Here is a 19,816-nt window from a genome sequence, read left to right on the forward strand (position 1 = left end):
GTGCCATTCCAGAGGTGGCTGCATCTCAGCACCGGGCAAGGTATCCCTGTATAAACAGCCAACCCACCCCAGAGCTGGCTGCCCCTCAGCGTTGGGCCATAGATCCCCGTATCAATCGCTGTCTCCGCCCCAGAGCTGGCTGCATCTCAGCGTTGGGTCATAGATCCCCGTATCAATCACTGTCTCCCCCCAGAGCTGGCTGCATCTCAGCGTTGGGCCATAGATCCCCGTATCAATACCTGTCTCCCCCCCAGAGCTGGCTGCATCTCAGTGTTGGGCCATAGATCCCCGTATCAATCGCTGTCTCCCCCCCAGAGCTGGCTGCATCTCAGCGTTGGGTCACAGATCCCCGTATCAATCGCTGTCTCCCCACAGAGCTGGCTGCATCTCAGCGTTGGGTCATAGATCCCCGTATCAATCGCAGTCTCCCCCCCAGAGCTGGCTGCATCTCAGCGTTGGGTCATAGATCCCCGTATCAATCGCAGTCTCCCCCCCAGAGCTGGCTGCCCCTCAGCGTTGGGCAATAGATCCCCGTATCAATCGCTGTCTCCCCCCCAGAGCTGGCTGCATCTCAGCGTTGGGTCATAGATCCCCCTATCAATCGCTGTCTCCCCCCAGAGCTGGCTGCATCTCAGCGTTGGGTCATAGATCCCCGTATCAATCGCTGTCTCCCCCCAGAGCTGGCTGCATCTCAGCGTTGGGTCATAGATCCCCGTATCAATCGCTGTCTCCCCCCCAGAGCTGGCTGCATCTCAGCGTTGGGTCATAGATCCCCGTATCAATCGCTGTCTTCCCCCCAGAGCTGGCTGCATCTCAGCGTTGGGTCATAGATCCCCGTATCAATCGCTGTCTCCGCCCCAGAGCTGGCTGCATCTCAGCGTTGGGCCATAGATCCCCGTATCAATCGCTGTCTCCCCGCCAGAGCTGGCTGCATCTCAGCGTTGGGCCATAGATCCCCGTATCAATCGCTGTCTCCGCCCCAGAGCTGGCTGCATCTCAGCGTTGGGCCACAGATCCCCGTATCAATCGCTGTCTCCCCCCAGAGCTGGCTGCATCTCAGCGTTGGGTCATAGATCCCCGTATCAATCGCTGTCTCCCCCCAGAGCTGGCTGCATCTCAGCGTTGGGCCATAGATCCCCGTATCAATCGCTGTCTCCCCCCAGAGCTGGCTGCATCTCAGCGTTGGGCCACAGATCCCCGTATCAATCGCTGTCTCCCCCCAGAGCTGGCTGCATCTCAGCGTTGGGTCATAGATCCCCGTATCAATCGCTGTCTCCCCCCCAGAGCTGGCTGCATCTCAGCGTTGGGTCACAGATCCCCGTATCAATCGCTGTCTCCCCCCCAGAGCTGGCTGCATCTCAGCGTTGGGCCATAGATCCCCGTATCAATCTCTGTCTCCCCCCGAGAGCTGGCTGCATCTCAGCGTTGGGCCATAGATCCCCGTATCAATCGCTGTCTCCCCCCAGAGCTGGCTGCATCTCAGCGTTGGGCCATAGATCCCCGTATCAATCGCTGTCTCCCCCCCAGAGCTGGCTGCATCTCAGCGTTGGGCCATAGATCCCCGTATCAATCGCTGTCTCCCCCCCAGAGCTGGCTGCATCTCAGCGTTGGGTCATAGATCCCCGTATCAATCGCTGTCTCCCCCCCAGAGCTGGCTGCATCTCAGCGTTGGGCCATAGATCCCCGTATCAATCGCTGTCTCCCCCCCAGAGCTGGCTGCATCTCAGCGTTGGGTCATAGATCCCCGTATCAATCGCTGTCTCCCCCCCAGAGCTGGCTGCATCTCAGCGTTGGGTCATAGATCCCCGTATCAATCGCTGTCTCCCCCCAGAGCTGGCTGCATCTCAGCGTTGGGCCATAGATCCCCGTATCAATCCCTGTCTCCCCCCAGAGCTGGCTGCATCTCAGCGTTGGGCCATAGATCCCCGTATCAATCGCTGTCTCCCCCCCAGAGCTGGCTGCATCTCAGCGTTGGGTCATAGATCCCCGTATCAATCGCTGTCTCCCCCCAGAGCTGGCTGCATCTCAGCGTTGGGCCATAGATCCCCGTATCAATCCCTGTCTCCCCCCAGAGCTGGCTGCATCTCAGCGTTGGGTCATAGATCCCCGTATCAATCACTGTCTCCCCTCCAGAGCTGGCTGCATCTCAGCGTTGGGCCACAGATCCCCGTATCAATCGCTGTCTCCCCCCCAGAGCTGGCTGCATCTCAGCGTTGGGTCATAGATCCCCGTATCAATCGCTGTCTCCCCCCCAGAGCTGGCTGCATCTCAGCGTTGGGTCATAGATCCCCGTATCAATCGCTGTCTCCCCCCCAGAGCTGGCTGCATCTCAGCGTTGGGTCATAGATCCCCGTATCAATCGCTGTCTCCCCCCCAGAGCTGGCTGCATCTCAGCGTTGGGTCATAGATCCCCGTATCAATCGCTGTCTCCCCCCAGAGCTGGCTGCATCTCAGCGTTGGGCGACAGATCCCCGTATCAATCGCTGTCTCCCCCCAGAGCTGGCTGCATCTCAGCGTTGGGTCATAGATCCCCGTATCAATCGCTGTCTCCCCCCAGAGCTGGCTGCATCTCAGCGTTGGGTCATAGATCCCCGTATCAATCGCTGTCTCCCCCCAGAGCTGGCTGCATCTCAGCGTTGGGCGACAGATCCCCGTATCAATCGCTGTCTCCCCCCAGAGCTGGCTGCATCTCAGCGTTGGGCCATAGATCCCCGTATCAATCGCTGTCTCCCCCCAGAGCTGGCTGCATCTCAGCGTTGGGTCATAGATCCCCGTATCAATCGCTGTCTCCCCCCAGAGCTGGCTGCATCTCAGCGTTGGGTCATAGATCCCCGTATCAATCGCTGTCTCCCCCCCCATTGTTCTTCACTTGTTTTAGATTACTAACCATTTGGGACACGGGGACAGACTGTATCTTCGCATGTGTTTGCACAGCACAATGCAGGGCGCTCGGGTATTGTAAAGACGAAATCATCTTAATAATTCCCCCTGTGCTAAAATGCAGCTGCTTCTGGGCTGGGGCACAACAGCTGCATATATAGGGTGCCTGCCAGAGGCCGCCGCCTCTGGGGCGGGGCAGCTGTTCGTAAAAAGATCTTTTGTGCGGCCCTGAGATGCAGCCACCTCTGGGGCGGGGCCGCTGTTTGTTTAACAGCCCGCAAGAACAGTTTTGGAAAGGGAGCGGAAGGTCCACGCCCCTCGCTTGTTCCCGATCCTCGCTCGCTCGCTTTTGCTCCAGGCAGCAGGTGCGCTGATCCTTTTGCCAAGTCACAACATCTAGGCAGATCAAAATCCAGCCCGGCTCCCTTTAATCGTTGACAAAGGAGGTTGTGTTGCTGTGTGGGTGCAGAGCTGGACTTGAAACCCTGCGCCGCCCCCTTCCACCTGCCTTCCGTCTTTCTCACACTGATCCTCTCTGGCAGGGGGCTCCGCACACACTCACACACACACACACACACTGATTCTCTCCAGCAGGGGGCTCCGCACACACTCACACACACACACACACACACTGATTCTCTCCAGCAGGGGGCTCCACACACACTCACACACACACACACTGATTCTCTCCAGCAGGGGGCTCCGCACACACTCACACTCACACACACACACTGATCCTCTCTGGCAGGGGGCTCCACACACACTCACACACACTGATTCTCTCCAGCAGGGGGCTACACACACACACACACACACACACAGATCCTCTCCAGCAGGGGGCTCCACACACACACACTCACACACACACACACACACACTCTGATTCTCTCCAGCAGGGGGCTCCGCACACACACACACACACACACACACACAGATCCTCTCCAGCAGGGGGCTCCACACACACTCACACACACACACACACTGATTCTCTCCACCAGGGGGCTCCGCACACACTCACACACACACACACACACACACACACAGATCCTCTCCAGCAGGGGGCTCCACACACACTCACACACACACTCACACACACACACACACACACACTGATTCTCTCCAGCAGGGGGCTCCACACACACTCACACACACACACACACACACACTGATTCTCTCCAGCAGGGGGCTCCGCACACACACACACACACACACACACAGATCCTCTCCAGCAGGGGGCTCCACACACACTCACACACACACACACACACACACACACACTGATTCTCTCCAGCAGGGGTCTCCGCGCACACACACACACACACACACACACTGATTCTCTCCAGCAGGGGGCTCCGCACACACTCACACACACACACACAGAGATCCTCTCCAGCAGGGGGCTCCGCACACACTCACACTCACACACACACACACACTGATCCTCTCCAGCAGGGGGCACCGCACACACACACACACACACTGATCCTCTCCAGCAGGGGGCTCCACACACACTCACACTCACACACACACACACTGATTCTCTCCAGCAGGGGGCACCGCACACACACACACACACTGATCCTCTCCAGCAGGGGGCACCGCACACACACACACACACTGATTCTCTCCAGCAGGGGGCTCCACACACACACACACACACACATACACACACACACTGATTCTCTCCAGCAGGGGGCACCACACACACTCACACTCACACACACTGATTCTCTCCAGCAGGGGGCTCCGCACACACACACACACACACACACTGATCCTCTCCGGCAGGAGGCTCCGCACACACACACACACACTGATTCTCTCCAGCAGGGGGCACCACACACACTCACACTCACACACACTGATTCTCTCCAGCAGGGGGCTCCGCACACACTCACACTCACACACAGATCCTCTCCAGCAGGGTGCTCCACACACACTAACACTCACACTCACACACAGATCCTCTCCAGCAGGGGGCTCCACACACACTCACACTCACACACACACACAGATCCTCTCTGGCAGGGGGCTCCACACACACTCACACTCACACACACTGATTCTCTCCAGCAGGGGGCTCCGCACACACTCACACACACACACACACTGATTCTCTCCAGCAGGGGGCTCCACACACACTCACACTCACACTCACACACACACACAGATCCTCTCCAGCAGGGGGCTCCACACACACACACACACACTGATCCTCTCCGGCAGGGGGCACCGCACACACACACACACTGATTCTCTCCAGCGGGGGGCACCACACACACTCACACTCACACACACACACACACTGATCCTCTCCAGCGGGGGGCACCGCACACACACTCACACACACACACACTGATTCTCTCCGGCAGGGGGCACCACACACACTCACACTCACACACACACACACACACAGAGATCCTCTCCAGCAGGGGGCTCCACACACACTCACACACACACACACTGATCCTCTCCAGGAGGGGGCTCCACACACACACACACACACACACACTGATCCTCTCCAGCAGGGGGCTCCGCACACACACACACTGATCCTCTCCAGGAGGGGGCTCCACACACACTCACACACACACACACACTGATCCTCTCCAGCAGGGGGCTCCGCACACACACACACACACACACTGATCCTCTCCAGGAGGGGGCTCCACACACACTCACACACACACACACACAGGGGGCGGAGGGTCGCCAACCCTCCAGGATCGGCCTGGGGAATCCCAAGGGCCTGAAGATGAATCTTGAATTCGAGATGTCGCGGGATGCAACCACCGGCCAAGGACGACCCTACCGTGGGGGACAGGCAGGGGAGTGTCCCCCGTGGAGGACAGCGAGGGGGGGGGCTGGGATGGGGTGACCCTGGGCGGGCTCAGTGAGGGGGTGAGCCAGGGGGACAACACAAGAGGGGCAATGGAGGAAGGTGACTTTGAGGGGGGCAGCATGTGGGGAGGGGTGTGACCCCTTGGGGGGGGCAGCACATGTGGAGGCAGGGAGGGGGTAACCCCATGGGAGGAGGGGGTGACTCGGGGGGGAACAGAGACCCGATGGAGGTAGGGGTGATCCCGTGGGGGGGGTGATCCAGGGGGGCAGGGAGGGGGTGACTTCATGGGGGGAGGGGTGACCCTGTGGCGAAGGGGTTGATCCCGGGGAGAGGGTGACCCTGTGTGGGGGATGATCCCAGGGGGAAGGGGGAGCCCTTGGGGAAGGAAGGGGGTGACACTGTGGGGCAGCAGTGATCCAGGAGGCAGGATGGGGGTTACTCTGTGCGGGGGGGTGATCCTGGGTGGAGGCAGGGATGGGGTGACCCCGTGGGGGGGGTGATTCGGGGAGGGAGTGACTCTGTGGGGGGAGGGGTAACCCTGGGGGTTGACTCGGTGGGGGGAGTGGTGAGCCCGTGGGGGAGAGTATGATATTGGGGGGCGGGAAGGGGTGACCACGTGGGGGGAGGGGGAGCCCTTGGGGAAGGAAGAGGTGACCTCGTGGGGGAGGGGCTGATCCCGGGGGGGGGGCGGACAGTGGGTGATTCTGTGGGGGGAGGGGTGACCCCGTGGGGGAGGGGGCTGATCCCGGGGGGAGTGAGTGACCCCGGGGGAGGGGTGACCCCATGGGGGAGGGGGCTGATCCCGGGGGGGCGGGGAGTGGGTGATTCTGTGGGGGGAGGGGTGACACCATGGGGGAGGGGCTGATCCCGGCGGGGGCGGGGAGTGGGTGACCCCGTGGGGGGAGGGGTGACCCCGTGGGGGAGGGGCTGATCCCGGCGGGGGCGGGGAGTGGGTGACCCCGTGGGGGGAGTGGTGACCCCGTGGGGGAGGGGCTGATCCCGGCGGGGGCGGGGAGTGGGTGACGCCGTGGGGGGAGGGGTGACCCCGTGGGGGAGGGGCTGATCCCGGCGGGGGCGGGGAGTGGGTGACCCCGTGGGGGGAGGGGTGACCCCGTGGGGGAGGGGCTGATCCCGGCGGGGGGCGGGGAGTGGGTGACCCCGTGGGGGGAGTGGTGACCCCGTGGGGGAGGGGCTGATCCCGGCGGGGGCGGGGAGTGGGTGACGCCGTGGGGGGAGGGGTGACCCCGTGGGGGAGGGGCTGATCCCGGGGGGGCGGGGAGTGGGTGACCCCGTGGGGGGAGGGGTGACCCCGTGGGGGAGGGGCTGATCCCGGCGGGGGCCGGGAGTGGGTGACCCCGTGGGGGGAGGGGTGACCCCGTGGGGGAGGGGCTGATCCCGGCGGGGGCGGGGAGTGGGTGACCCCGTGGGGGGAGGGGTGACCCCGTGGGGGAGGGGGCTGATCCCGGGGGGGCGGGGAGTGGGTGACCCCGTGGGGGGAGGGGTGACCCCGTGGGGGAGGGGCTGATCCCGGGGGGGGGGCGGACAGTGGGTGACCCCGTGGGGGGAGGGGTGACCCCGTGGGGGAGGGGCTGATCCCGGGGGGGGCGGACAGTGGGTGACCCCGTGGGGGAGGGGGCTGATCCCGGCGGGGGCGGACAGTGGGTGACCCCGTGGGGGGAGGGGTGACCCCGTGGGGGAGGGGCTGATCCCGGGGGGGCGGGGAGTGGGTGACCCCGTGGGGGGAGGGGTGACCCCGTGGGGGAGCGGGCTGATCCCGGCGGGGGCGGGGAATGGGTGACCCCGTGGGGGGAGGGGTGACCCCGTGGGGGAGGGGCTGATCCCGGGGGGGGCGGACAGTGGGTGACCCCGTGGGGGGAGGGGTGACCCCGTGGGGGAGGGGGCTGATCCCGGCGGGGGCGGGGAGTGGGTGACCCCGTGGGGGGAGGGGTGACCCCGTGGGGGAGGGGGCTGATCCCGGGGGGGCGGGGAGTGGGTGACCCCGTGGGGGGAGGGGTGACCCCGTGGGGGAGGGGGCTGATCCCGGGGGGGCGGGGAGTGGGTGACCCCGTGGGGGAGGGGCTGATCCCGGGGGGGCGGGGAGTGGGTGACCCCGTGGGGGGAGGGGTGACCCCGTGGGGGAGGGGGCTGATCCCGGCGGGGGCGGGGAGTGGGTGACCCCGTGGGGGGAGGGGTGACCCCGTGGGGGAGGGGCTGATCCCGGCGGGGGCGGGGAGTGGGTGACCCCGTGGGGGAGGGGGCTGATCCCGGGGGGGCGGGGAGTGGGTGACCCCGTGGGGGGAGGGGTGACCCCGTGGGGGAGCGGGCTGATCCCGGCGGGGGCGGGGAGTGGGTGACCCCGTGGGGGGAGGGGTGACCCCGTGGGGGAGGGGGCTGATCCCGGGGGGGGCGGACAGTGGGTGACCCCGTGGGGGGAGGGGTGACCCCGTGGGGGAGGGGGCTGATCCCGGGGGGGCGGGGAGTGGGTGACCCCGTGGGGGGAGGGGTGACCCCGTGGTGGAGGACGGAAGAGGCGCAATTTCACGGTTGCTATGGTAACCATGGCGGCCACCCGGCTTCCGAGATGGCGGCCCTGCTCCCAGCGGAGGGACACTCTCTCCTCCCGGCTCCCGCTCTATGGTTCTCCCAACGGGTTGAAAGAGGGCAGGCCGGAGGGGCGGTGAGAAGTGCGCATGCGTGCAGTGGAGATTGGTGCGCGTGGAGAATGGCACGCATGCTCAGTAGGGAACCCAGCGCGGTGGAAGGGCACATGGGCACAGTGTAATAATGAATGGAGACGGGGGGGCTCCTGCGCGCATGCGCATCGGACCATTTGCGGCGAGCAATGAGGCAGGCGTTTTTCGGATGCGCATGCGTCTTGTATGGGTACCAGGATGGAACGAGGCAAGGTGCCTTGTGTACGCATGCGCATGGCACCGGTATGTGTGCAGGGGCCGGCTGCGAGGCGGGTTTGGTCCCGCCTCTGCGCACGCGCGCTGTCGGCATGGCGTGTGGGGTGGCCGGGCAGAGCTCCCGCGACTTGGCCGGCGTGTGGGGAGGGGTGGGGCCTTGCCGCTCTCGCACGTCCCTTTCCCAAGCGCGCCTGCGCCGCGATGGCCGCCGGGCCGGCGTGCCGGAGCTGCGCAGGCGCGGCGCCCTCTGGCGCAGGCGCGCTGCGGCGTGGGCGTCCCCCCTCGCGCCGCTGTCAGGCGGGGGGCCGCCTCGTTTGGGTGTGGGGAAGCATAAGTGCGCGTGCGCACTGCGGGCTGGGTTGCAGCAGCAGCAGCAAGCAGGCAGAGCCAAGCGGCGGCGGCAGCGGCGGTTGAGCTCGCGGTCGGGTGAGTGCGCGCGCGCGCGCGGCCGGCTGGCCCGTGCGCACGGGAGCGAGGCCGAGTGGCGGTTGGGCGGCCCCCCTCCCCCTCGTCGCGCGAGCGCGGCCAGGCCGCGCCGCCCCGCCCCTCCCCCCCCGGCCCCACACCGCGTGGAGAGGCCTGGCTGAGGGGAGGGGGTTGGGGTTGGGCCCGGGGGGCCCTAAGAGGTGGGAGGGAGGCCTGCGGGTGGTATGGCGGTCCCCTCAGGGCTCGTGGGGGGGCTGGGGGTCCCCTCAGGGCTAGAGGGTGGTTAGGGGACCCCAACCCCGCCCCTAAGGGCTATGGGGGCTGGCGGGGTCCCCTGAGGGCTGGGGAGGAGCCCTTAGGGGGACCCCAACCTCACCTCTAAGGCCTATGGGGGCTGGGGGGGTCCCCTAAGGGCTGGGGAGGCTATGGGGGTTGGGGGGTCCCCTCAGGGATAGAGGGGGGCTAGGGGATCCCAACCCCACCCCTAAGGGCTAGGGAGGCTATGGGGGTTGGGGGTCCCCTCAGGGATAGAGGGGGGCTAGGGGATCCCAACCCCACCCCTAAGGGCTAGGGAGGCTATGGGGGTTGGGGGGTCCCCTCAGGGATAGAGGGGGGCTAGGGGATCCCAACCCTGCCCCTCAGGGCTAGGGAGGGTATGGGGGTTGGGGGGTCCCCTCAGGGATAGAGGGGGGCTAGGGGATCCCAACCCCACCCCTAAGGGCTGGGGAGGCTATGGGGGTTGGGGGGTCCCCTCAGGGATAGAGGGGGGCTAGGGGATCCCAACCCCGCCCCTAAGGGCTGGGGAGGCTATGGGGGTTGGGGGGTCCCCTCAGGAATAGAGGGGGGCTAGGGGATCCCAACCCTGCCCCTAAGGGCTAGGGAGGCTATGGGGGTTGGGGGGGTCCCCTCAGGGATAGAGGGGGGCTAGGGGATCCCAACCCCACCCCTAAGGGCTAGGGAGGCTATGGGGGTTGGGGGGTCCCCTCAGGGATAGATGGGGGCTAGGGGATCCCAACCCCACCCCTAAGGGCTAGGGAGGGTATGGGGGTCGGGGGGGTCCCCTCAGGGATAGAGGGGGGCTAGGGGATCCCAACCCCACCCCTAAGGGCTAGGGAGGGTATGGGGGTCGGGGGGGTCCCCTCAGGGATAGAGGGGGGCTAGGGGATCCCAACCCCACCCCTAAGGGCTAGGGAGGCTATGGGGGTTGGGGGGTCCCCTCAGGGATAGAGGGGGGCTAGGGGATCCCAACCCCGCCCCTAAGGGCTAGGGAGGCTATGGGGGTTGGGGGGGGTCCCCTCAGGGATAGAGGGGGGCTAGGGGATCCCAACCCTGCCCCTAAGGGCTAGGGAGGCTATGGGGGTTGGGGGGGTCCCCTCAGGGATAGAGGGGGGCTAGGGGATCCCAACCCTGCCCCTAAGGGCTAGGGAGGCTATGGGGGTTGGGGGGTCCCCTCAGGGATAGAGGGGGGCTAGGGGATCCCAACCCCGCCCCTAAGGGCTAGGGAGGCTATGGGGGTTGGGGGGTCCCCTCAGGGATAGAGGGGGGCTAGGGGATCCCATCCCCGCCCCTAAGGGCTAGAGCAGGGTTGGGGTGGGCTGAGGAGCAGGGGGGTCCCCAAAGTGCTAGGGGGCAGGCTGAGGGGTCCCCAAAGTGCTGGGGAGGGGGTTGGGGCAGGCTAGACGGGGACTCCTGGGGGGGCTGGGGTCCCCTAAGGGCTGGGATCTGAGGGGGGCTTGCCTACCCCCTGGAGGGGAAGGAACCATGGAGGGGGAGTTTGAGTTCTCTTGGGGAGGGGGGTCTTGCTGTGGGGGATGGGAAGATGGGCCTCATTGAAAGGGAAGGAGTAGCTGTGATCTAGTTGGTGGTCCTTGGTTCCTCCTGATGGGGGGGGGGGGGAGAAGGGGAGTTAAGGGTTTGGGCACCTCCGAGGGGATGAGGGGGGGACTTGGGTCCTCGTAAGAGAAGGAGTTGGGGGGGTGGCCTTGGGTCCACTTGTGGAGGTGGATGGGGTGTGGTGGGGTCCCCCCGGGAACCAGGGAGAGGGGAGGGAGGAATGAGATCAGGTTAGCTGTGCGGGGAGGAGGCCCTTGGATTTCCTGACACTAAGGGGGCCCCTTATGGGGGCAGAGTGGGGAGGGGATGAGGAAGGGGGGTTTGGGTCTCCTTAGAGTGGGGAGCAGAGGGGAGGGGTTGGTTCTCAATCATTTTAATTTCCTCCAGAGCAAGGCATAAAGGGGGTGAGGGGGACCGTGGGTTGCCCTAGAGTGAAGAGGATTTGGGGGAGGGTCCCCTTAGCAGGGTGGGGGATTGTAGTGATCTCTGTGGTTTTCCCCTATAGGATAGAGGGGTTTGGGGTGTGGGGGATTCCCCTAGGGAGTGGGATGGGAGGAAGGAGAGTTGGGGGGGCTGGCTGTGGGGATTGAGCAGGCCATCTCCCAGGGAGGGGTCAGGGTGTGGGGGGAATCCCTGTTGGGGTCACACCTCCTCCCCATGGAGGTGTGGGAGGGGTTCCCCCGGAGAGGGCTGTCTGTGAGATCTGAATAAGCCTCTGGGGGGAAGAACTGGGGTTCAGGGACTGGGGTCAGGACTATGAGGTGAAGGGAACTGATGAGGGGATAGATGGGGGGAGACGCTCGCTTCCCTCTTTAAGGGAAGATCTCCACCTTCCCCCCAAAAATGCGTCTGGAGAGCCTTCCTTTCACTGAAATTGGGCGGGGGGAAGGCGTCAGTGCTGGTGGCTGGGCATTGCTTAAGAGACCCCCCCAGCCCCATGCTGTGGGTAGAGAAAATGGGGGTGACTGGTGCCTGGATCTGCACCGTGTCTTAGACCCCTTTCTTGAGGGGAGTCATTGCTCCCTTCAGTGTTAGGGTGGGGGGCTCTAGGGGTTGGAGGCCTGTTGTAAGGAGTATGATGTGGTTGGGGGGGGGGGTGCAAAAGGCCTCTAGAGTGAGGTAGGGCAGGGAAACTGAGGCAGTCTGGAATCTGCAGCAGGGTTTTGGGGCTATAGATTCCAGGTGGTTTGGGGGGTGCAAGGGGGGCCTCTACCATGGCCTAGGAGGGTTTTTAGAGGGAGATCAAGGCAGCGCTTTCCAGCACAGGGTCGGGGGTGCCCTCCCTTGGTGCCAAAGTGGCCCTTGTAATAATTCCCAGGATTTGGGGGGCAGGAAGGCAAGTGGGGGGCAGAGAAGCGATGGATGAGTGGCATTGGGTACGCAGGGGGCAGCTGACCTCGACTGCGGGGAGCTGGGGCTCGGGCCGGGTTACAGCTGCAGCAGCCACCGAATGACGCATGGGGCAGAGCCGTGGGGCAGGGAGGGCCCTGGCTCTGCATGGGGCGTGTGTGGGAGGGAGCTGCCGGGCCACCGAGCCGGCCTGGTTCCTTCCCCGGCGCTCGGGGCAGGAACTTTTTTCAGCTGCTGGAGTTTTTTTCTCCCCCCGCCCCCCACAGCTGCAGACGGAAGCACGTGTGTGGAGCTGCGCGGCTGTCACCCTGCGTGAGCTATGGGGAGCAGTTGTGCTGATCAGTTACGGGGCGGGCGTGGGGGGGGAGGCGAGCTGAAAACCGCTGGGCCTGTGGGCCTTGTTTGCCGGTCATTAAACCGACACACGCAAGCCGGTCCCCTGCGATGGTGACGATCCGCTGCCTCCGGGAACCGTTCACCCTGGGGTCTTGGCCCCGCTCCCTGCAGCCTGCCTCAGGCTCCCCCCGGGGCGGGAGAAAGAGCCCCCGCCCCGTGGCTAGCGGGCCCTGCAGGGCGCTTGCCTGCTCTCGCCTTTTCTGGCGTGTCACGGCGCTTGGCAAGCAGACCTGGCCGCCTTGCTCTGCTATGGTTGAACCTAGGTCAGTGATGAGTCATCTGGTCCTCTCCCCCACGCTGGGGGGGGCAGGAGAGAAATCCAGGGCTGCTACCCATGCCCTGACTTGCTTTGGGGGGGGGGGGGATCTCTGACGAAGGGGGAGTTGGGAGCAGAGCTGGAGAACAGGTGCTGGGACTCGCCTCGAATGGGGGTGCCAGGATGCCTGGGTTCTCCGAATCGGCCCTTCATGGGTGGGGAGGGGGGGTTATCGCTCCATCCTAGAGGGGCAGATGGATGCCGTTAGCCCCGCAGTGGGGCAATGGGGAAGTGATTCTCCCAGCTTGCATATAACCCAATGGCAGAACCAGGGATGGAACCCAGGAGTCCTGGCTCCCAGCCCCCGGCTCTAACCACTAGACCCCACTCCCCTCCCGAAGGAGGAAGGGCTGTGAAGCAGGACTCCTGGGTTCCTCCCCGCCCCAGCTATGCCACAGATGTGCCTTAGTGCCCCCTCTGCAGGCTGGCTCCTCCCTGTCTGCCCTGTGCCTGGGGCTCGCTGGGGGAGGGGAAATCCCGTGGGGCAGAGGTGACTGCTGGAGAGATTTCCCCAGCTGCCACGTGTGCTGCCCCCGGGGCCCCGGCCCTTCAGCTTCCTAATGCAAATACAGGACACTCGGCCTGGGAAGGGGTCCTCCCGGGAAGGGGGGACGTGGGCTAACGGGCACCCGGCCCTGCTGGCCAGGAGGGGGGAGCCGCTACGCGCACTGTGGGGGAGAGTTGGGAGCCCAGGTGGTTACTTAACCCAAATCCCTCTAAACCGGCGCTGCTCTGGACTCCAGTGTGTTAGCCCCCTGCTAGCCCCTGCTAGCCCGGCCCTGGGCTCCCTCACAGCCTGGCCACTTCCCCTCACTCCCGACCCGCAGCCCCCTGCTGGCCCGGCCCCGCCCCAGCCCGGCCGGTGCCCCTCACACTTGCCCCAGCCTGGCCAGTGCCCCCTCATTCCTGACCCGCAGCCCCCTGCTAGCCCGGCCCCGCCCCAGCCCGGCTGGTGCCCCTCACTCCCGCTCCAGCCTGGCCACTTCCCCTCACTCCCGACCCGCAGCCCCCTGCTAGCCCGGCCCCGCCCCAGCCCGGCTGGTGCCCCTCACTCCCGCTCCAGCCTGGCCACTTCCCCTCACTCCCGACCCGCAGCCCCCTGCTAGCCCGGCCGGTGCCCCTCACTCCTGCCCCAGCCTGGCCAGTGCCCCCTCATTCCTGACCCGCAGCCCTCCGCAAGCCCAGCCCCAGCCTGGCCGGTGCCCCTCACTCCTGCCCCAGCCCGGCCAGTGCCCCTCACTCCTGACCCGCAGCCCCCTGCTAGCCCGGCCCCGCCCCAGCCCGGCCGGTGCCCCTCACACTCGCCCCAGCCTGGACAGTGCCCCCTCACTCCCGACCCGCAGCCCCCTGCTAGCCCGGCCCCGCCCCAGCCCGGCTGGTGCCCCTCACTCTTGCCCCAGCCTGGCCAGTGCCCCCTCATTCCTGACCCGCAGCCCTCCGCAAGCCCAGCCCCAGCCTGGCCGGTGCCCCTCACTCCTGACCCGCAGCCCCCTGCTAGCCCGGCCCCGCCCCAGCCTGGCTGGTGCCCCTCACTCCTGCCCCAGCCTGGCCGGTGCCCCCTCACTCCTGACCCGCAGCCCTCCGCAAGCCCAGCCCCAGCCTGGCCGGTGCCCCTCACTCCTGACCCGCAGCCCCCTGCTAGCCCGGCCCCGCCCCAGCCTGGCCGGTGCCCCCTCACTCCTGACCCGCAGCCCTCCGCAAGCCCAGCCCCAGCCTGGCCGGTGCCCCTCATTTCTGACCTGCAGCCCCCTGCTAGCCCGGCCCCGCCCCAGCCTGGCCGGTGCCCCTCACTCCCGACCCGCAGCCCCCTGCTGGCCAAGCCCTGCCCCCCTGTGGAGAAGAGACCTACAAGTAGGTCAGGCGAGACCCCAGCGCGCTCCCGCGGAGGCGTAAAAGTGGAAGCCTTCGAGCTGGTGCCGCGGGCTCTGGCTTGGGGTGGATCCCCGGCGTCCTGCCTGATTTCCGACCCGGGACCTCCAGCGCTGCCTGTCCGGGGGGGCTCCCTCCTGTCCCCCAGCTGGCTGCTGCCTCTCCCCAGAGCTGGCGGCAGCCAGGTGCTCTGGCCCCTCGTGGGGAATGTGCCTGGGTTGCCCTACACTTGGTGGGCTCGCGATGCCAGGCCACCCTCCCCATATCTCTAGGGCTGGGCCTGCCTCCTCTGTATTCTCCTGTCTCTGAGGTCATGGCGGGATCGGGGGTACAGAGAGGAGGGTCTGAAACCAGGTAGGGTGAGGGATGGGGGGGCTGGATCGGGGGGGGGGGGGTTGTAGGTTGCCCCTTGCCTGGGGTGGGGGCTGATCATTGATCAAGCGTTGGACTGGGCCTCAGAGCTGCAGGCCCTGGGTGCGTTGTTCTACCCCCTCCCTCTAGATGCTCTGGGACAGGGACTCTCTTGTTGTGGGGCTGGGCAGCACTTACTGGGGTGTGGGGGAGGGCAGAGGGGTCTGCGTAATCCCTGGTGTGATTTTGGGGGGGGGGCAGGGGAGGGTTGTGTAGCCCCTGGTGTGGTGGGGGGCCCAGATCTTGGCGTGGAGGGGTCTGCAGAAGCCCTGGTGATGGGGGGGCCCAGATTTCAGGGGTGTCTGTGTGTGTGTGGTGTCTGCATAAGCCCTGGTGTGATGGGGTGGGCCCCAGATTTTGGGGGGCAGGGGTCTGTAAGCCCTGGTTTGATGGGGGCGGGGGGTCTCCGGGTGTTACTGTAACCTGCCTGCTCTCACCCCCTCCTCTCCCCCCCCCCCCCCCCCCCCAGTTCCTCTAACGCCCGATCACCATGGCCGATGACCTGGACTTCGAGACCGGCGATGCCGGGGCCTCCGCCACCTTCCCCATGCAGTGCTCGGCCCTCCGCAAAAACGGGTTCGTGGTGCTCAAGGGGCGCCCCTGCAAGATCGTCGAGATGTCCACCTCCAAGACCGGCAAGCACGGCCACGCCAAGGTATGGGGCTCTGCCCGCCCTGCCCTGCGCCCGCTCGCTGGGGGGGGGGGGGGGGGAGAGAGCTGTGTGCCCCGGCACCGTGGGTTGCCCGCAGATCTCAGGGTAGGACCCTCCCGGTGGGGCGGCTGATGCCCAGCCCCCAGGGTGACTCTGTCCTGGCTCCCCCCAGGTGCACCTGGTTGGCATTGACATCTTCACCGGGAAGAAATACGAAGATATCTGCCCTTCCACCCACAACATGGATGTGCCCAACATCAAGAGAAACGACTTCCAGGTAAGGGGAGGTGCCCGCGGACTAACGAAGATCTGGGGCGCTCCCGTCAGTTTCGCCGAACCCCTTCCCAGAGGGGGCGTTTGCTGGGCCTGGCTAAGGGGCCCCCCTCTTGCCTTGCAGCTGATCGGGATCCAGGACGGGTACCTGTCCCTCCTCCAGGACAGCGGGGACGTGCGGGAGGACCTGCGTCTGCCCGAGGGGGACCTGGGCAAAGAGATCGAGCAGAAATACGACTGCGGAGAAGAGATCCTGGTAAGGGGGGGGCGGGGGGAGCAGGTAAGGGGGCAATGCTGGTGGCCCCCCCAGATCAAAGGGGCAGGGGATTAACACCCCTTTGCTGTCCAGTGTGGCTCAATCTCACCAGTGGGCTCCGGCTCTCGGCAAACTCAGGCAGCTCTGAGTGATGAGCTCGGGCTCAGCTGTGACCCCCGTTACCATAATACCCGGGTCCCCTGGCGGCGGATCTCAAAGCACCTCACAGAGATGGGGAAACTGAGGCCCGGAGGGGAGGGTGGTGACTTGCCAAGGGTAACCCCACCAGCTGGGACTCGAATCCAGGGCCCTGTCTGCTCCAGAAGCATCTAGTGCAGGCTGTCCTGTCCCCCCCGACCCCAGGAAGGGAGCTGGGGGGGGGGGCAGGATCTTCTGGAGCATGGCCCCCTAACCCCTCTCCTCCCCCCAGATCACTGTGCTGTCCGCAATGACCGAGGAAGCTGCTGTCGCCATCAAAGCCATGGCTAAATAAAGGAACCACAGGTGGGTGCTGGGGGGGTGGGGGCATGGGGGGGGCACGGAAGGGACATGGGGGGCGGGGAACCTGGACCTCCAGAGCCAAAGGCACTGGCCACTTGTGGGCCTTGCTAGCCAAGCTTGGGGCAGGCCCGCCAGCCTCTGCAGGGCCCAGCTGCTGGGGGGGTGTGGTGGAGGGGAGGCAGTGGCCCCCCCCGTAATTGCTCCTTCCTTTTTCCAGGGCGGCGACAGCAACTTTTACTACAAACCAGAGAGAATTGCAACCCCCCCAAAACCGGCTCCATGTGGCTCAGCCCCCCCCCAGATCTCAGCCCCCCCATGAAACTCCCCAGCCCCTGCCCCCGGGGAATTAAAACGAAGGAACAAAAATCCTTTTAATTTGGTCTTTTTGTTGGTTCTGGAAGCTGATTCTCCCCCCTGCCCTCCTGGGGGGGGGGGGTTGTTTTTGGCTCCCCTTTTTCCCCCCTGCTCCTCCCCTGGGGTGCTTGGAACACTACATCGGTGTGAGGAAGGGGGGGATTATTTAAAGGGGGGGCGAGAGAAATTGACAGAAGTGGGGTGGGAAGCCTCCCTAAGCATTTTTTAATGTCCTCCCAAACCCTGCAGAGGGTGGGGTCCCCAAAACCTGGCCATTGTGGATCTCAAACCAAGAACCCCCCCAAAGTCCCTGCAGATCTCAGGTCCCCCCAAATCTAAGATCCCTTTGAAAAATGGGTGGGGGGGTGCCCCAAACCCAGGAGCTCTTGGGTCCTTTTGAAAATGGAATCTCAGCCCCCTCCCCCTGCAGGCCAACACCCCCCCCAGCCCCCCTTTTTTAGCCTCTCCTAGGGCAAAAAGGCTAGTGAGTGACTGGGGAGGGGTGAGGGCGCAGCATCCTGCTGCCTTCTCATTGGTCAAGGTGACCTGAGCTGTCTGCTTCCTGTTGTCTCCCCCCAGCTGTGGGGCAGCTGTTGCCAGGGGTGATACCCCCATTCTGGCCCCACCCCCCCTAAAAGGGCACCTGTCTGCCCTGCTGTTTGGAGGACAGGGCCCACCTGGCTGAGGGGCGTAGCTGCTCCCCTTCCCTACTGCTGTGCGGGACCCAGGGGTGTACCCAGCACCCCCCTGGTCGCCTCCCTGCTGGAGCTCTTGGGGTGGGGGCAAAGGGGGGGTGTCCTGGGTCACCCACTAGCCCCCCCTTCTCTTGCCCCCTTCTCCAGGTTCATCTCTCCCCCCGCCCTGCTGTCAAGGGGTCAGCACCCGCCCCCCACACATTTGTTAATCAGCCTCAATAAAAGTTTAATACGAAGCTCTGGGGTCGTGTCTCCTGCTGTGTCTGGTTCTGGGGGGGAGCGAGTGGGGAACCCCACTGTCTCCCTCTCTTCCCCATCCCCTACCTGGGGTGTTCATTTCCTGTCCTAAAGGGGGGGAGGGACTTGCCCCTGCTGCTGCAGGAGGGGAGAGGCCAGCTCCCCTCTGTACCCCTCCCCTTTCACATCCTGCATTGCAGAACTGGGGGGGCTGTGTTCCTGGCCCTGATCTCATTGGGGGGGGGATGCAGCCTGCACAATAGAGGGTGTGTCTGTCATGGTGGGTTTGATGGGGGGACCCTGATTTCAGTTGGGGGAGGGGTGTCTGGGCAGCACCTGGCACAAGGGGGGGCCCAGCTCATGGCAGGGGCCCCTGATTTCAGTGGGGGGGGCAGTCTGGCCCCTAGTGCCCCCTGCGTTTGGCTGGAGGCGGAGCTCAAAGCCCTGAGTTTTAATGGGGCCCCAGTGTCTCCTCTCCCTACCCCCCCCCCCATGCCCAGCTGGGAAGGAAACACTGGTGGAAAATCCATGTGGTTTGGGGGCACAGGGGAGCGATTCCTCCCTCACCCCACAAAATCTGAGCCTGGGGGCTAGAACCCACCCTGCCTGCTGACCTGGCTCCAGCTCCTTGGGGGCCGGATGTGCTTCCCCCTGGGCTGAGGATGGGGGGGACCCCACCCTGAGGCTGAGCCCTAGCCTGCCAGGCCGGGGGGGGGGGGGGGGTGGGGGGCAGCTCCTGCAGAGGTAGTGTCTCTGAGAGGCTGGGGCAGCCGTTGACTCCTTCTTGTGGCCAGCTTGGGGGGAGGCCCCCCCTCAGGGCAGCAGCTATGGGGGGGCTGAGTTACATGCCAGGGCCGGATGTGGCAGACAGGGGGTGGGGCCAGGCATCCCCAGGGGGCGGAGTTACATGCCTGGGCTGGATGTGGCAGACAGGGGGTGGGGCCAGGCATCCCCAGGGGGCGGAGTTACATGCCTGGGCTGGATGTGGCAGACAGGGGGTGGGGCCAGGCATCCCCAGGGGGCGGAGTTACATGCCTGGGCCGGATGTGGCAGACAGGGGGTGGGGCCAGGCATCCCCAGGGGGTGGAGTTACATGTCAGGGCAGGATGTGGCAGACATGGGGTGGGGCTAGGGACACCATGGGGGCCGAGTTGTGACAGAAGGGGGCGGGGCCAGACACCAAGGGGGGAGTTATGTGACACAGGGGCCTGAGTTACATGCCTGGGCCAGATGTGGCAGACAGGGGCTGGGGCCAGGCATCCCCAGGGGGCAGAGTTACATGCCAGGGGCAGAGTTACATGCCTGGGCCAGATGTGGCAGACAGGGGGTGGGGCCAGGCATCCCCAGGGGGCGGAGTTACATGCCAGGCCAGGATGTGGCAGACACAGGGTGGGGCCAGGCACACCAAGGGGGCAGAGCTGTGACAGACAGGGGGCAGGGCCAAACACACTGAGGGGGGAGTTACATGCCCAGGCAGGATGTGACAGACAGGTCAGGGCCAGGCACACCAAGGGGGCAGAGTTATGTGGGGGGTGGGGCCAGGCCCACCCAGGGGGCGGAGTTACATGCCAGGCCATGATATGACAGGGGGTGGGGCCTGGGGTAGGGGGGGGGAG

The 19,816-nt window shown here is 65.4% G+C and overlaps 1 protein-coding gene across 1 annotated transcript; it reads left to right on the forward strand.

Annotated features, from left to right (window-relative positions):
- Positions 1-8,899: 8,899 nt before the first annotated feature.
- On the forward strand, positions 8,900-18,199 carry EIF5A (eukaryotic translation initiation factor 5A). Its single transcript, XM_084616307.1, has 6 exons — positions 8,900-9,057; positions 15,702-15,887; positions 16,057-16,161; positions 16,282-16,413; positions 16,844-16,917; positions 17,132-18,199. The coding sequence occupies exons 2-5, from the start codon at positions 15,723-15,725 to the stop codon at positions 16,904-16,906; spliced, it is 465 nt and encodes a 154-aa protein (XP_084472433.1). The 5' UTR covers positions 8,900-9,057; positions 15,702-15,722; the 3' UTR covers positions 16,907-16,917; positions 17,132-18,199.
- Positions 18,200-19,816: the final 1,617 nt, after the last annotated feature.

The sequence above is a fragment of the Lepidochelys olivacea genome (genome assembly GCF_965140295.1).
Source record: "Lepidochelys olivacea isolate rLepOli2 genome assembly, chromosome: 28".
Taxonomy (NCBI): domain Eukaryota; kingdom Metazoa; phylum Chordata; order Testudines; family Cheloniidae; genus Lepidochelys; species Lepidochelys olivacea.

Excerpts from the sequence above, each read along its gene's own strand:
- EIF5A (XM_084616307.1), top strand. The coding sequence starts at position 15,723 with ATGGCCGATGACCTGGACTTCGAGACCGGCGATGCCGGGGCCTCCGCC. Across the intron at positions 16,162-16,281 it reads TCAAGAGAAACGACTTCCAG|CTGATCGGGATCCAGGACGG; the intron begins GTAAGGGGAGGT and ends CTTGCCTTGCAG. Across the intron at positions 16,414-16,843 it reads ACTGCGGAGAAGAGATCCTG|ATCACTGTGCTGTCCGCAAT; the intron begins GTAAGGGGGGGG and ends TCCTCCCCCCAG.